Raw genomic sequence first — 14,111 nt, 5'->3', positions numbered from 1 at the left:
CTAAAAAATTTCATAAATTGATAATCACCCACAGTTGATGTCCCTATTTAAATATACAGTTTAGTGTTCCTAATAATTTTCTCTATATGCATAGTGTGAGTGTGTTTAGAGAGAGGAATATTGTAATAATATTTTCCACACACAGAGCAAGTTTGCTCTAAAAGCTCTAAGCAGAAGGTATACCAGATGGCTTCCCTTTAATGTGTATTCTTTGTGTTCTTTAAAAATTACTATTTTGGAAAATAAAGCTTTTGTGATCACACTTAAGTGTTTCTGGTGTGCTAGCTGATGCTGTTACTGGGACATAGAATCTATGTCCTTTGCATGTCTTGTTGGGATTACTTTGTATGAAAAAATAAACATAGTTTATTTTTGTGTTAGATTTTATGTTAGTGCATATAGATACCCAGAAGTCGGAAGGCATATTCCTAGACAGTCAATGCTATCTCCACTTGCCTGAAATACTCAGTAGATTGCAATTCCTTTTCTGAAAATTAGAAAATATTTCTAGCTCCCACTCTCTGTTCATGTCTTTCAAATAAACCACTTTCTTTGCTGTCTTTGTGTTCCAAAGCTGCATGCACACTTGTCAAAGTCACCTGCATGCACACTTGTCAAAGTCACCTATCACTGAGCCTTTGCTGAATGCCTTTGGTTATATTAAACAAAGGAACTAACTCAGCTGTGTTATCAGAACAGAAGTGAAGGTATGTTTAGTGTGTGTTTTTGTTTTCTGTCTCCTGGCTGACCTATAAGGAAGCACATTGCGCTTGATAGCTCCCAAGGCTGACTGCATTTCAGTTTTAACTGCAAATCCCAGACATAATGAACCTAACACTGGGGAAGAAACACCATGTTGATATTTTCCATGATTTTGGAACTCAGTGCTTTGCTCAATTTGGGAGATTACTACCCTAAATTTAAGGTCCTTATTTTCTATTAAATTATTCTGTATGTTCTTCCTTTCCCCCCTGGAATTGTGCTTTATGGGAGAGGTTATGTTAGTGATTCTCCTGAGGCTAAATTATCTTAAAGTGGTTTCTAAATTGTGCATGTAATTGCTAATTAAACAGTAGCCCATTGCCCACAATATCGGCTTCACTGCTTTTGTAAAATTTGTGATTTAATTCTGAGCAATGAGTTCATTTGAATTTTGCCCAGGAAAAAAAAAAAAACAATAAAAAAAAAAAACCAAACAGGTTCTTTTCCTCTCACCATATATATAGATTTTTTTTCTCATTAAAACATAGGACTATTCTGTTATACATTTACTTGATTTCATGTTAAAGAAAATTTAGATGAATAGAGTAATTGTTCTAAAAGATGGATTGGATTTTGAATGTATGTTGTATTTGTTTCAACAGTTTGCTTTCATTCAGAAACATTCTCCATATACTAGCATATAAGGTTATAGAGAAAATCTGGGTATAATGGTTCATGGCTGTACTCTCAATACTTGAAAGGCTGATGAAGGAGGATTGTAGTAAGTTTGAGGCCAGACTGGGCTACAGAGTGAGATACTATCTCACAAAGCATAAATAAGTTAATACATATATTAATCAATAAATAATTGTGAAAACTGGAGAAAGAAATGAGACTGTCTTTCCATGGCATATATGAGCAGGATAATCTCCCCTCCAAAGAAAAAGTATGCTTTACACAATCTTGATTTCTAGTAGAAACACAGTGAGGGACCTGAGAGAGCAAGGTTTTGAAGAGTTAGGTACTGTGGGTTATAGAGAGATCTTGTGTAGAATAAGAACAGATGCAGCCCAAGTAGGACTTAACCTTGAGAACCTGCATACGAAATCTGTGCCAGTGGCTTGGGAAGACAGGCAGATGGCATATTGCATTTCCACTTAAATTAATTCATAAGATTTTCAGGACCTTTTCACAAATGCAGAGAGCATCCTTAAAAGAACATTTTAAAAGATATTGTTAAATGTGAGGATGTGGGGATGCATTTTGCAGTCAGTGAAATACCAGCAAAGCTTTGAGCAGACTTGTAACAAAGTTTTCTCTCACATTGCACGTACAAGTGTTTGTCTGATAGTGTGAGAGATGAGGGTGGGAAACTAGCTTTATCATCTTTGAGGAATCACATGGCTTGAGGCTGTTTACTGAGCTCTTGGCTTCAGAAGAAGCAATCTATTTATAATAATGTTTCCTCATTCATTATTCTTGTTGTTGCCACCTCTGCATCTGCATAGTCTCTTAATAATTAGCTTTTGTTTTTACTAAAATTCTATCTCTGTGTCCCAATTTCTTACATAAAAAATCAGGGAGACGTCTCTAAATGGAGATGCTACAGTGCTAAATGCAGTGTGCTAGACACCTGCTTCTGGCATCATGGCAGCACGCATGTGGCACATGCTGTTCCTCCTTAAATAACTAGAAAACTCCACAGAATAGGGGAAGGAACTGTTTTCAGATTTTGTAACAGTTGGTGTTTCTGGAATGTGATTGCAGATAGTTTTAGGTGGTCTTGGATTTCTCCAACACTTATGGCACAATGGGAAACACAGGCACAATATGGCGGATTTCCAAGAGAGGAGTCCCATGAGCCTGGATTCACAGCAGTGTCAAAGAAAAGGGTATTCTTGGGACTTAATTTGCAGTGTGGACATCTAAGAGGTTAGGAAAAAACACTTCCTGGAATGTCACCAATCAAATAACCATTGAGGTGCACAGTATATAGTAGTAGAACATGTTCAACCTCTTATCCCCCTTGTTTGGAATGATGGGTTGCCTATAGTCGCTGAGTATAGTGCCTAACTCAGCTGAGACTAAAGGATGCTTGGCTTCTCCTTTAAGCTGAAAATAGAGCCTTGAAAGCTTGTGGCTTCACAGATGCTCTTGTTCTCTGGGTTGAACAAGAATGATGTGAAAACTTTCATTAATATTCTCTGGGAAGGCTTTACCATCTCACTTAAAAAAACAAACAAACTCAGTATTCATGGTGTTTAACCTTCAGGTAAAATTAATCATAATTATGAGTGATATAAAAAAGCAATAACCAGTTCATAGATATAGCAAACTAATATAAAAGATAATGTAATTAGCAAAGACTATAAAAGTGATTTTTTTTTAGTATTATAAATATATTCTGAAATGTCAAAGAAAACATACACACAATTAGAAATATGTTTAATTGAGGGCAAAAAAAGCAGATTGAATTCAATTTTGGAAGTGATGTTTCAGTGTAGCATAGTCCAGTCTTGAACTGCTATTCTCCTCCTCAGCTTCCTGAGTCTAGTTGAGTTAAAAACACAACATTTGAAAAGATATATTCAGTACAAGTCTGGATTCCTGGGCGGAGAATCTATCTCCAAGATATAACAATTGCCTAACCTGCTAGCATCCATGTGCTTGATCCATGGTATTGAAATGGAAAACATATTAATAAAAGCAATAAACTTCGTAGAAGCAAAAAGAGCAAATACACATTATCAATGGCAAAGGTGAGAAGAAATTTTACTGTGAGCCATTCTTCTCTCTAAAATAACATGGAATTTTATATAAGAACTTCAACAGTTAAGATACAATTGAGGTATTCAGATGCATGAGCTAGGCAATCATGGTCACAGGTTCTATCCAGTATTTTATTTGTAGATCAGCATGGTAAACAAACTCGATAAAAAAATAAATATTAGAATGACAATTGAAACATAGTTGCAAATCTTGGAGCTATAGTTGAAAAATAAAATCTGTAATATCTTTTCAAATTTAGAAACTTACATGTGGGCATGATGGCTCACCTTTGTTATCCTAGCACTTAGAGCCTGAGGCAGGAATTTTATGAGTTGGAGGCCAGCCTAAGTTATATATAGGATATATATATATATATAGGTTCTAACCAATCCTTATCTCAAACCCTTGACCCAACCCCTCAAGTAGAAAATTTTGTTCCTCCAACCAGCTTATGAAGGGGAAAAAAATCCTGGCAGTTGTGGTGCATGCTTTTAATCCCAGACATTCAGAGGCAGAGAGGCAGAGAGGCAGAGAGGCAGAGAGGCAGAGGTCTGTGAATTCGAGGATAGCCTGGTCAATAGAGTAAGTTCTACAACAGTCTGAGCTGTACAGAGAAACTCTGTTTTGGAAAAGAAGAAAAAAAATGAGAGAGACAGAAACAGAGACAGACAGAGAGAGATAGACAGAGAGAGACAGGCAGAGAGAGACAGAGACAGAGAGAGACAGAGATAAACAGAGAGACAGAGAAAGTAAATTGGTAGTTGAAAGTGGAAAATATATAAGATTCTAAAGCAGCAATGAGATGTATGATGATGTCATAAATTTTGAAAATTATTTTTGTATATATATGCATATATACGTATATACACACATATATGGTGTACATATCTATGTAAACACATGTGTGCAATACACATATATCAGTTTGCTGATATGTGTAGAGGACAAAAGTTGACTTTGGATGCCTTGTTTTGCTCCTGTCCACTTTATTTACGGAGGCAGGATCTCAGGCTAAACCTGGAGCTCTACCATTTGGCTAGCATATCTAACCAGTTTACCAAGGGATCCCACACAGCTGCCTCCTTGGTATCAGGTAGGCCACAATACCCATTGTCTTCTGCATGGCTGCTGAATTTGATTCTCACATCTCTGTGGCAAACACTTCATTCACTTAGCCATGTCCCGGGACAGATATTTACAGTAAAGGTAATGGGTACTTACTCCATATTCTAGTGAGTTAGCTTCAGCATATTTAATGAATATACATCATTACACATAGCTGTAACAATACAAAGTTCAAGTCAGGTCAGTTTCTCAAATTTAGTGAGAAGAGGCTAGGCACTCCTTAATGGGCAAATGTATAAGCAGTGTGGTGGACATGTGTGTAGAATACTAATTAATTACAATTAATTAATTAATTAATTAATTAATTATAAACAGATCTGTATTAACAACATAACCAAGTGGTAAGAATATTATGCTGAGTAAGTGAAATCAGATGAAAAAGAGTAACATGGCCTTTCATTTATAGAAAATGATGTAACTAGTACAAGTCTGGATTAGAGAATCTATCTCAAAGGTATAGCAATTGCCTAACATGCTAGCAGCCATGTGCTTGATCCACAGTACTGAAATGGAAAATCTAATACATAATAACAGGGGACTGACCAGATTTTCCTGGATGATGGATAGAAGAAGGGACTCACTGCAAAGAATTATTAGGGAGTTTTGTAAATGGTTATGTATTGGTTTTGGTAGCAGTCACATGGGAATAGGCATTTGTAAAAAGATGTTTTGAGCACACAATGAAAATGAGTGTGTTATAAATCTGACGAGCAAATGTCACTCACAGCAATAAAATGCTTCATCCTTCCCCATTAGAAAAAAAAAAGCTTACAGTGATGATTAATATCGTCTTTGAGAGCTTACCTAGGACGTATGAACACAGTGAGCATTTCCAAAGATATCTTACAGCTGTATTCATGGCAGATGTAGAACTCTTTGCAATACAGGATATATGCTTTCCTGTCTCTGTCTCTGTCTCTGCCCCTGTCTCTGTCACTTGAAGCAGGATATTCTCTATGCAGATCAGGCAGCTTTTGAATTTACAGAGATCTGTCTGCTTCCGTTTCCTGAGTGCTGGGATTAAAGGCTTACACAACCATACCGAGTTTGATTCTCCTTTTAAAAGAAAAATAAATCATAATGTGTTACAGTAGACCAAGTTCTAGGCCCCTTCCAGTAATGTCTTTGACCCCAGCTTCTTTAGGAAACTTTGTTTCCTGATCCTGTCGTAAGAACACTGAGAAGTGACACAACAGTGTCACATCTAGAATAAGCATGTCCTGGAGCTGAAGACCAAGAGTTTAGGTTTTCACTGTTTGAGTACAGGATCATGGACGAGATGACAGCTGGTGAGTTAGAATTGTGTTATTGGCCGTTGATGGCTATTAAAGGAGAAAGAGTCAGTTTTCTTCAGACAGGGCTCCCGAGCGGCTCCTCATCTCCAGTAGATGGCCCTATATCCATGCACATAGGATCAACCCTTGGTGAAGAGAGCACATGAAGTTGGGAGGAAAAAGTGGTGGGCAGTGGCAGGGGGCAAGTAAGTAAGAATTTGTAAGTGGGGAAAGGGGATTATTTGATCAAAACATCATGTGAATGTATGAAATTCTATAAATAAATAAATAAGCTAGCTTGCCAGCCCTTCACTATCCTTGGGCCTCAAATGAATTTCCTCTGTGTTTTAGTTTGCTTTTCATAAATGAAGAGCATGACAGACAAATCTCCCTGTCTCTGGCTCAACGTTCAGTTCAAAACACAGGTGACACGCTTTAGAACTCTGTCCCACATGCCTTGCCTTCAAGAGATGAGTAAATACTTTGATTTGTATCCTTTGTTTCTTGTAGCTTTCTAAAACAGAAAGAGACAAAATATTCATGAGTTTTCTAACTAGAGACAGTTTGATGTTTTGGAAGACATGACAGAATTTATACATGTCTATAATGATATGTTCTCTGTCTTGTATATACATTATCCAGATGTGTAGGATAATATATTCCAAGTCAGAGTTGACCTTTCCCAAATGTGGCAGATCTAAGCTTATGTGCATTTACAGATTCTCTGTATATGTGCTTCCTGTACACATGCATGACAGGAACAGGAGCAGATGTTTTTGCCTTCACACTTTAAATCATGTGCTTGTGACAGTGTTTTGTGCTTGGAAATACTTGTCAGAACTTTGCAAATTCATGTCAAAATTCTTGATACATATTATCAAATGTGATTTCAGAATATCTATGCTCTCTATAAAATATTCGTCTTGTTGTATAACCTTCAGCTGCATCTTCAATGTTTGTAAAACTTCTGACATTGCTATATATATGTGGTGTGTGTGTGTGTGTGCGTGTGTGTGTACCTACACACACACGCACACACACACAAACATATAAACTTATTATCGCTAGACTAGCTTGTGCATATTGCCTTTTGGCATTTTATGTGTATTAATTTTAATGATTGATGACCATATTTCTGCTGAGGTCCTAAAAGTTTTTATTTTTCTATAAACACTTAGGCTATTTTCTTTTTAAGTCATTTTTATGGTATATGGTATTTTCTTTGGAGCTTTAGTTATTTATGGATAAATTTGTTTTTTATGTAGTCTGATTTATTGATTGTTTATCTCAAGAGACCTTAGGTTCTTTTTAGTTCACTAGACTCAAATCACTATAAACACCAATTCATTTATGTATTGCAATTTTAACAGAATTTTATACATTAGTCCTGGGCTTGATTTATAGACTTTATTGAGCTGACTTAATAATAGCAAATTAAATGCTTTTTAAAAAAATATGGCTGAGATTCATTTTTGGATAATTGCCAATAATATATAAATCTGCTGTAATTGGAATTGACCAGAATAACTTTTTAAGATATTGAATACAGAGTTCAATGTTTGCTTAAAATTCTTATACCAAATGTAAAACAGTTGTTTCATAGCACTGGAAGATTCAAGGTTGGTCAGCATATGCATAGAATATGTGTTATGATACTTCACTTTGTATGTCTAGAGTTTAAATAGGAATCAGAATGGATGGATTTTGAATGAGTACAATGAAATGTCAGGCATCCCATGGGCTGTAGTAGACAATGCATTTTAAGATTCACTGTTTGACAAGTTGACACAAGAGTTAATATGTCCTTACATCTTCTGCACTGCACTAGTTCACAAGAAGACAGCTAACCTTCCATTGTGGGATTTCTTTGGAATAGAAGGAAAATTCAGAGTCTGAGATACTCACAGCTAGTGACGGGGCTATACTGGACTTAAAGGACCATTGCTACATTATGGATGTTTCACTGACTATTAGAATACCCACTCTTTGGATTTTCAAGGATTTTAAGTCATATAAACCACTAAATTATTAAGTAAAAATCTAGTTAAATAAAAATCAGAAAAAAAGGTATTACTATTTTTATCTCAATTTAGGCAAACAGAATTTTAACTAGATGTCTATACTCAATGGCTTGCTACTTCTGAAGATAATTTGCTAAAATATTTTCATTGAGACACACACTCAGAAATAAGATGCTTTGGATGATGTACAATAAATGGAAAAGCTGAAACATTGTAGAACTATTGGACCATTTGTCAGAATTCTTCAAAGAAAAAAATTATACATTCTGTGGGTCTGGGCAGTTTTGGTAGAGTGGGAAATAAAAACAATAGATGAAGATGTCAGAAAGCGAAAGCCAAGGAGTACAAGCACAGATGTTAGTAAAAAGTATTTCTAGCAAGTCCAGAATTGTGTTTGAGTGCTAGTGTTGGCTTTCTCTTCCAGAAGGAGCATTGTCAGATAAGACAAAAACAAAGGGAAAGGATGAGAGATTTTCTTTTTCTTAAATCACTGTCAGTGATGTTTGGAGATGTGAAAGATTTCATTCTTCTTCCCCAACTCCCTACAGAAGTCCTTAGATTTCATCAGCTGTTCTTTTCTTGTTGCAAAGTATCCATTTTTGCTGAAACATAAAATTTTATAGTGTTTCTTCACTGCAGAGGTCTTCAACCTTCCTAATGCCCTTTAATACAGTTCCTCTTGTTGTAATGACCTCCAAACTTGTTACTTCATTGTTTCTCATAACTGTAATTTTGCTACTGTTATGAATCCTAATGAAATATCCGATTTGCATGTTGTCTGATATGTGACCCTTGTTTAAAAAGGGTCATTCAATCCCCCATAGGGTTGCAACGAATCAGTTAAGAACAACTGCCTTGGGCTTGAGAGATGGCTTAGTGGTTAAGAATACTGACTGCCCTTCCAGAGGTCCTGAGTTCAATTCCCAGTATCCACATGGTGGCTCACAACCATTTGTAATGGTATTTGACACCCTCTTCTGCTGTCTGAAGAGAGCAACAGTGTACTCACATACATAAAAAATATCTTAAAAAGAAAACAACTGCCTTAGAGTAAATATTCTTGGGTGTATTGGTATTTCACATTTTAAATTTTGTACTGAAGATAATATTTGGAAAAAATATCAGTAAATGCCAGATACTCGGCTTGGGCAGAGACCAGATTTCTTTTCTCAAAAGTCTATGCAAAAGTTTGGCATCTGACCAGTAAGTTGTATGAGAACAGCAGGTGGTAAAAAAGACAATAAAACAACTATTGGTTAAGACAGGAGCCCATGGCCATAAGTGTGTGGAGCTATCAAAGAACATCCAGGTCCCTCACTGGGTTTATGTCATTGGCCAGGAGTGAGCATCTGTGCAGCCAAAGAGGAACTGTTGTAGAATTGCAGTGGAAAACGCAGGCCAAGGCCTGAAGACCCTCTGTTTAAAAACCAAAGTTTTAAAGATATGACAAGTATCCAAAACTGATGTCAGCAGCCCCATCTTGTTGAGATAATATTCTGGTAATAGTGAGGAATAGAGTTGAAAAAGAGGAAATCAAGAAGATAATACTGTCAGGGCTTTTGGCGATCTTGAGGAGACATGGAAAGTTCTAAAGCAACAGAGATAAACACCAGAAAGAATATTACAGATTAGAGGAACAACAATAATAACCAAAATGTGAAAACATGTTGAAGTGATTGGCAGGGGACGCTAAGCTACAGTAATGAATTCTAAACTTCAGAAGACTCATGTGGAGTCTATTAGGTTGAGACTTAATGTTTCCCAGAACAGATGGCTATCACAATAGTTGAGTTTCCACATTCCTGTCCCATAGTGGAGGTATCCAAATATAGTATTTCCTAGCAGCATGCTTTAGAGGAAAGACAGAACATCTACAGGGTGATTAGCTGTGTGCTGATAGGATCAATTCCCCAACTGTGAAACTGAGATCTCATTTGAGTTATGAACCAAGTAGTGATGCAACTAGGTTTCCCTCTTGGAATACCTATCTGTAACATCATATTGTATTTTGTTTGCTTTCTTAGAAAATCATCTTGCTATATAATTGCTACCAGTCAAGCTGCTTTATCTTCAGCTTGTCTTGATCTTGTGATCCTCTTGTCTTCCCCTACCTCGCCCTCCATCCCCCAAAGGCTGGGGATACAGACATGTGCCACCAGACCTAGCTCTTCAGTTGCCCTTGGTTTTAGCAAGGTGCCATTTGTGAAGACCAGTTGTAGCTTAGAGTTCAGGATTTAGGGGTCACTAATATGTGTGGAGGAGATGATAACCTCACCCTAATGACAGGAATCTAGATTATCCCTGAAGTCTGTAGATGAACTGAGATTGTATAAAGTAGGGCTATTCAGAGAGAAAGTAAGAAGGGGATAGAGAGCCGGGCGTGGTGGCGCACGCCTTTAATCCTAGCACTCGGGAGGCAGAGGCAGGCGGATTTCTGAGTTCGAGGCCAGCCTGGTCTACAAAGTGAGTTCCAGGACAGCCAGGGCTACACAGAGTAACCCTGTCTCGAAAAACCAAAAAAAAAAAAAAAAAAAAAAAAAAAAAAAAAAAAAAAAAAAAAAAAAAAAAGAAGGGGATAGAAAGATGTCAAAGAATGGAAATCTGAAAAGAAAAGGTAAATCATGTTTGTTTTGTTTCTTCCCCCCTTTTTAAAAGCAATAAAATTAACTATTATGAAACATTTTTATTAGTAAAGAATATATTTAAAGACACTGGCAATGTTTGTCACAGTAGTTTGCATTGACTTATGTAGAGATGGAATTGGAGACCTAGGAAATTGGAAGAGGATAACTGAATTGGTAGAGCTTCCTCTGTGCTATGTGACCTTAAGAGACAACAGAGAGAGGGAGGGAGACACATCTGGTAGGGGTGGAAGGTAAAAGAAAGTTGTGGGGTTTTTTTGTTTTTTGTTTTTTGTTTTTTTAATCTGTGAGACAAGATCACATGTATGTGGATTTTAGGGTAATCTGCCTTGAAATATTTTTTTTTAAAAAAAGCAAAATTATAATAAGATATGCTTTTTAAACTTCACAGAACACTATACATCCATGGGCACACCAAGTTGGATTTCACAGTCTGGCATACTGCAATTGAAAAAGCAGCAGGTACAGATGGTAACGCATTACAAGATCAGCAGCTCTGCAAGAATGACGTCCCCATTATTGTGAACAGCTGCATAGCATTTGTTACACAGTATGGTAAGTATCACAGGATGTTTATTCAACTCCTAGAACTTAGGGTATCACTCTTACAGCTTCGAAGTGATACCTCCATGGGAACGAATTAGTGCCTTTCCCTTTGTAAGTACACCAGTGAAACCTCAAAAGCTCAGTTGCTGCTCAGCCAGCCCGCCCCTTTCTCCAGCAACACATGTACACTGGTAATACTTCCCCACGGTTGCCTAGGTCCTTCATGCCCACGAAAATACTATGTAACCCACTGAATAAAATAGTATAAAATGTCCCTAGAAATAGTAAAGACTGTTTTTAGGGATAAAAGTTCAAGAACAAAGCCAAGAGCCGCTCACCATGCTTAAGTACAGTTTTTAGAAATAGTAAACCTTGGAACAATATATAAAATGATGTGCTTTCTGTTAGCAAGCACAAAATGTGTGTATTTGTTTCATCCATCATGCGACTGGTCAGACGTTTACATCAACTGTGGCCATTCATTTTAATGATTGGGCTATTTGCCACAGACTTGTTTATGAGAACCTAGCAAACCCAAAGGATTGGCTCTGAACCTACTTAGTTAAGGCTCCTTTTAATTCTGTGTGATAGCATGGGTTTCATAAGTTTACCTGGAAAATAACTTTAATCTTCATATTGATTTTCAAATTATTGTGAACCCTCAAATTCATTCTTAGTTGTATACATCATTTAAATTTCTAAAAGATAAACACTTTTATTGTATGTATGTGTATATATGTTTGTATGTATGTATGTATGTATGTATGTATGTGTGTATGTATGCATGTATATGGTTCTGGGTTCACATTCAGGGCCTAACTTCAAGCTAGGAATAATGCTCTACTGCTTGCTTATATATACCTTGACCTGTATTTTGAATATATTATGTTTTCAACTTTTTAAATGATGGGTAAATGTCATTTATAAAAAAAAAAATCTGGTGAGGAATGAAGTAATAGACCTAGTATTTCTGAAATTGTATTAACATTTTATTCTCTTAATATTATAGATATTTGGGGGTTTTTTAACTTGAAAAGAAGACAGACATAGGCAGTAAGAAAGACTTAGTTAAATATTGTCTTGTTTCTTAGGAAACATGCAGCCAGAGTGAGCTGTTCACCTAGAATATGTGACTATTCTATGTATCAAGCTAATGGCATGATAAATGACCATATGTCAGAAATAAGTACTTTGATGTAAAGTTGTTTTCAGGAGTTAAATTTATAGAATGTGTATTTAAGTTCTTTGGGCAGGCATATCACCTTAAGTATTTTACTTCAAATATAATCCAATCATATTTTTTTAAATATATAAATTGTGTTTGTGCTGAATGTATACTGAGACCTTTCACATAACCATACATTCAGGACTTACCATTGAGACTTCTTTGCGACATAGTGCACGGACATGTTTCTTAACAGCTGCCCTGTTTAATTGAGGACTGGAAATGGTTGTCTATATGTACTGTGCTCATGCACTTTAGCTTGGCTGCATCTCACAGGGATATGTGATCACACATACTGTGTTACGAAGGGCACAAACTCACAGGGAACTGTCTCATCATGTTAGTTTCAGAGTGGCATAGCATCTTTGTAAGCTGACAAATGATTACATTAGCAAGAGGAGTTCCCGTGTAACCAATTGGAAGTTTCTCTGGGGCAAGTTTGCCTTTGGTGTTTATTTGAATTTAAAATTATTAAGCACTGGATTGTTTCAACTATATCTCATATATTTTAAGGACTTCATAACTAACACAATTAACTTCTGCTATAAAGTAAAAAAAAAAAAAGTCCAATAAAAGTTGTTTATATTTTAAGGAGAATATGGAATAAAACCTTTATTATTATAACATAAGTCTCATTAACATAAAGATTTGATAAGAACTTGGGTACTGCACAGAGCTCACAGGAGGCAAGTGTTTGCCTGGAACTCTCTATAGTAGCAATTATTTTTGAATATCTTAGCATCTGGATAAAAATGTAAAGGCCAATTTTCTGTGCTCTTCATGTTAAGTATTATGAACTTAATCTTTAAATAAAGTGTGGTAATTATTGATTGGAGGATTTTTTCAGTTTATTCTGTACTTTTAAGGGTTTGTGTGTGTGTGTGTGTGTGTGTGTGTGTGTATGTGTGTGCATGTGTGTATGAGTGTATGCATGTGTGCATGAATGTACACATGCATGTATGCCATAGCATGTGTGTATAGGTCAGAGGACAGTTTTTCAGGACTCATTTCCCTTCTGTCTTGTGGGTCCCTAAGATCAAATTTAAGGTTGCAAGCTTGGGAGCAAAATTCTTTTCTCACTGAACCATCTTTCCAGCTCTATTATAATTTCAATCAGTCTGGTAAAGCTGTCTAAGCATTGGATATTAGAAATACCCTCAGTGAGGAATATTGTCTCCCAGGCACATAGTTAAAATTAATGTATACAATTTATTTATCTTTGCAGTAAGTAGCCATTTACCATGCACTGTTCCTGACAGATATAAAAAGAAGATAAGACTTAATTCTTGCCTTCTTGTCTTCTAGGGCATCATAAATTTATAGTTGAGAAGCAAGCACATAGACAGGTATTTGCATCTTAGCATGTAAGATTCAGTGGTAGAGAGGCTCATTGTTCTAAACTGGGCATATCAGTTGACCCCAGAGTAGAGGGTGCAATAGAGAACTTTGTGGTTGTTTGTTTAGAAAAGTGTGTGTGGAGTTAACTGTGCTTAAAGTATAGAGTTAAAAGATTGGACCTATAAAAGAAATATGAGGTTGGGTCAGCTCCAGAAAAATTTTAATATTGTGTAAGTTTTCCCTAGAGACATTAGGAAAGATGCATAGAAGTATGTTTTTTTAGGCTTTTGACAATAAGACTAATAGGCCTAAATGTTTTGCCACATCATTGACATTGTATGGACTCATTGTCCTGCATAAGAATAGGGGCAGGGAGCTGTATAACATAATGACGATGTACAAGGCACAGATGATAGCACATGAACAGAAAGAAGACTGACTTTTTGACATTTTTAATGGCATGAGTTGC

The 14,111-nt window shown here is 36.3% G+C and overlaps 1 protein-coding gene across 4 annotated transcripts in view; it reads left to right on the top strand.

Moving 5' to 3' along the window:
• Arap2 (ArfGAP with RhoGAP domain, ankyrin repeat and PH domain 2) overlaps positions 1-14,111 on the top strand; it is a 166,028-nt gene that overhangs the window by 98,535 nt on the left and 53,382 nt on the right. For all 4 annotated transcript variants that reach the window (XM_085836702.1, XM_029477281.2, XM_021162421.3 and 1 more), the window contains exon 20: positions 10,925-11,088. In XM_085836702.1, coding sequence (XP_085692828.1) covers positions 10,925-11,088 — 164 coding nt within the window. The remainder of the gene's footprint in view (positions 1-10,924; positions 11,089-14,111) is intronic.

The sequence above is a fragment of the Mus caroli genome, unplaced genomic scaffold (genome assembly GCF_978045245.1).
Source record: "Mus caroli unplaced genomic scaffold, Mus_caroli_1 scaffold_4, whole genome shotgun sequence".
Taxonomy (NCBI): domain Eukaryota; kingdom Metazoa; phylum Chordata; class Mammalia; order Rodentia; family Muridae; genus Mus; species Mus caroli.
Note: the sequence above shows the minus strand (reverse complement) of the source record. Positions and strands in the feature narration are given on the sequence as shown.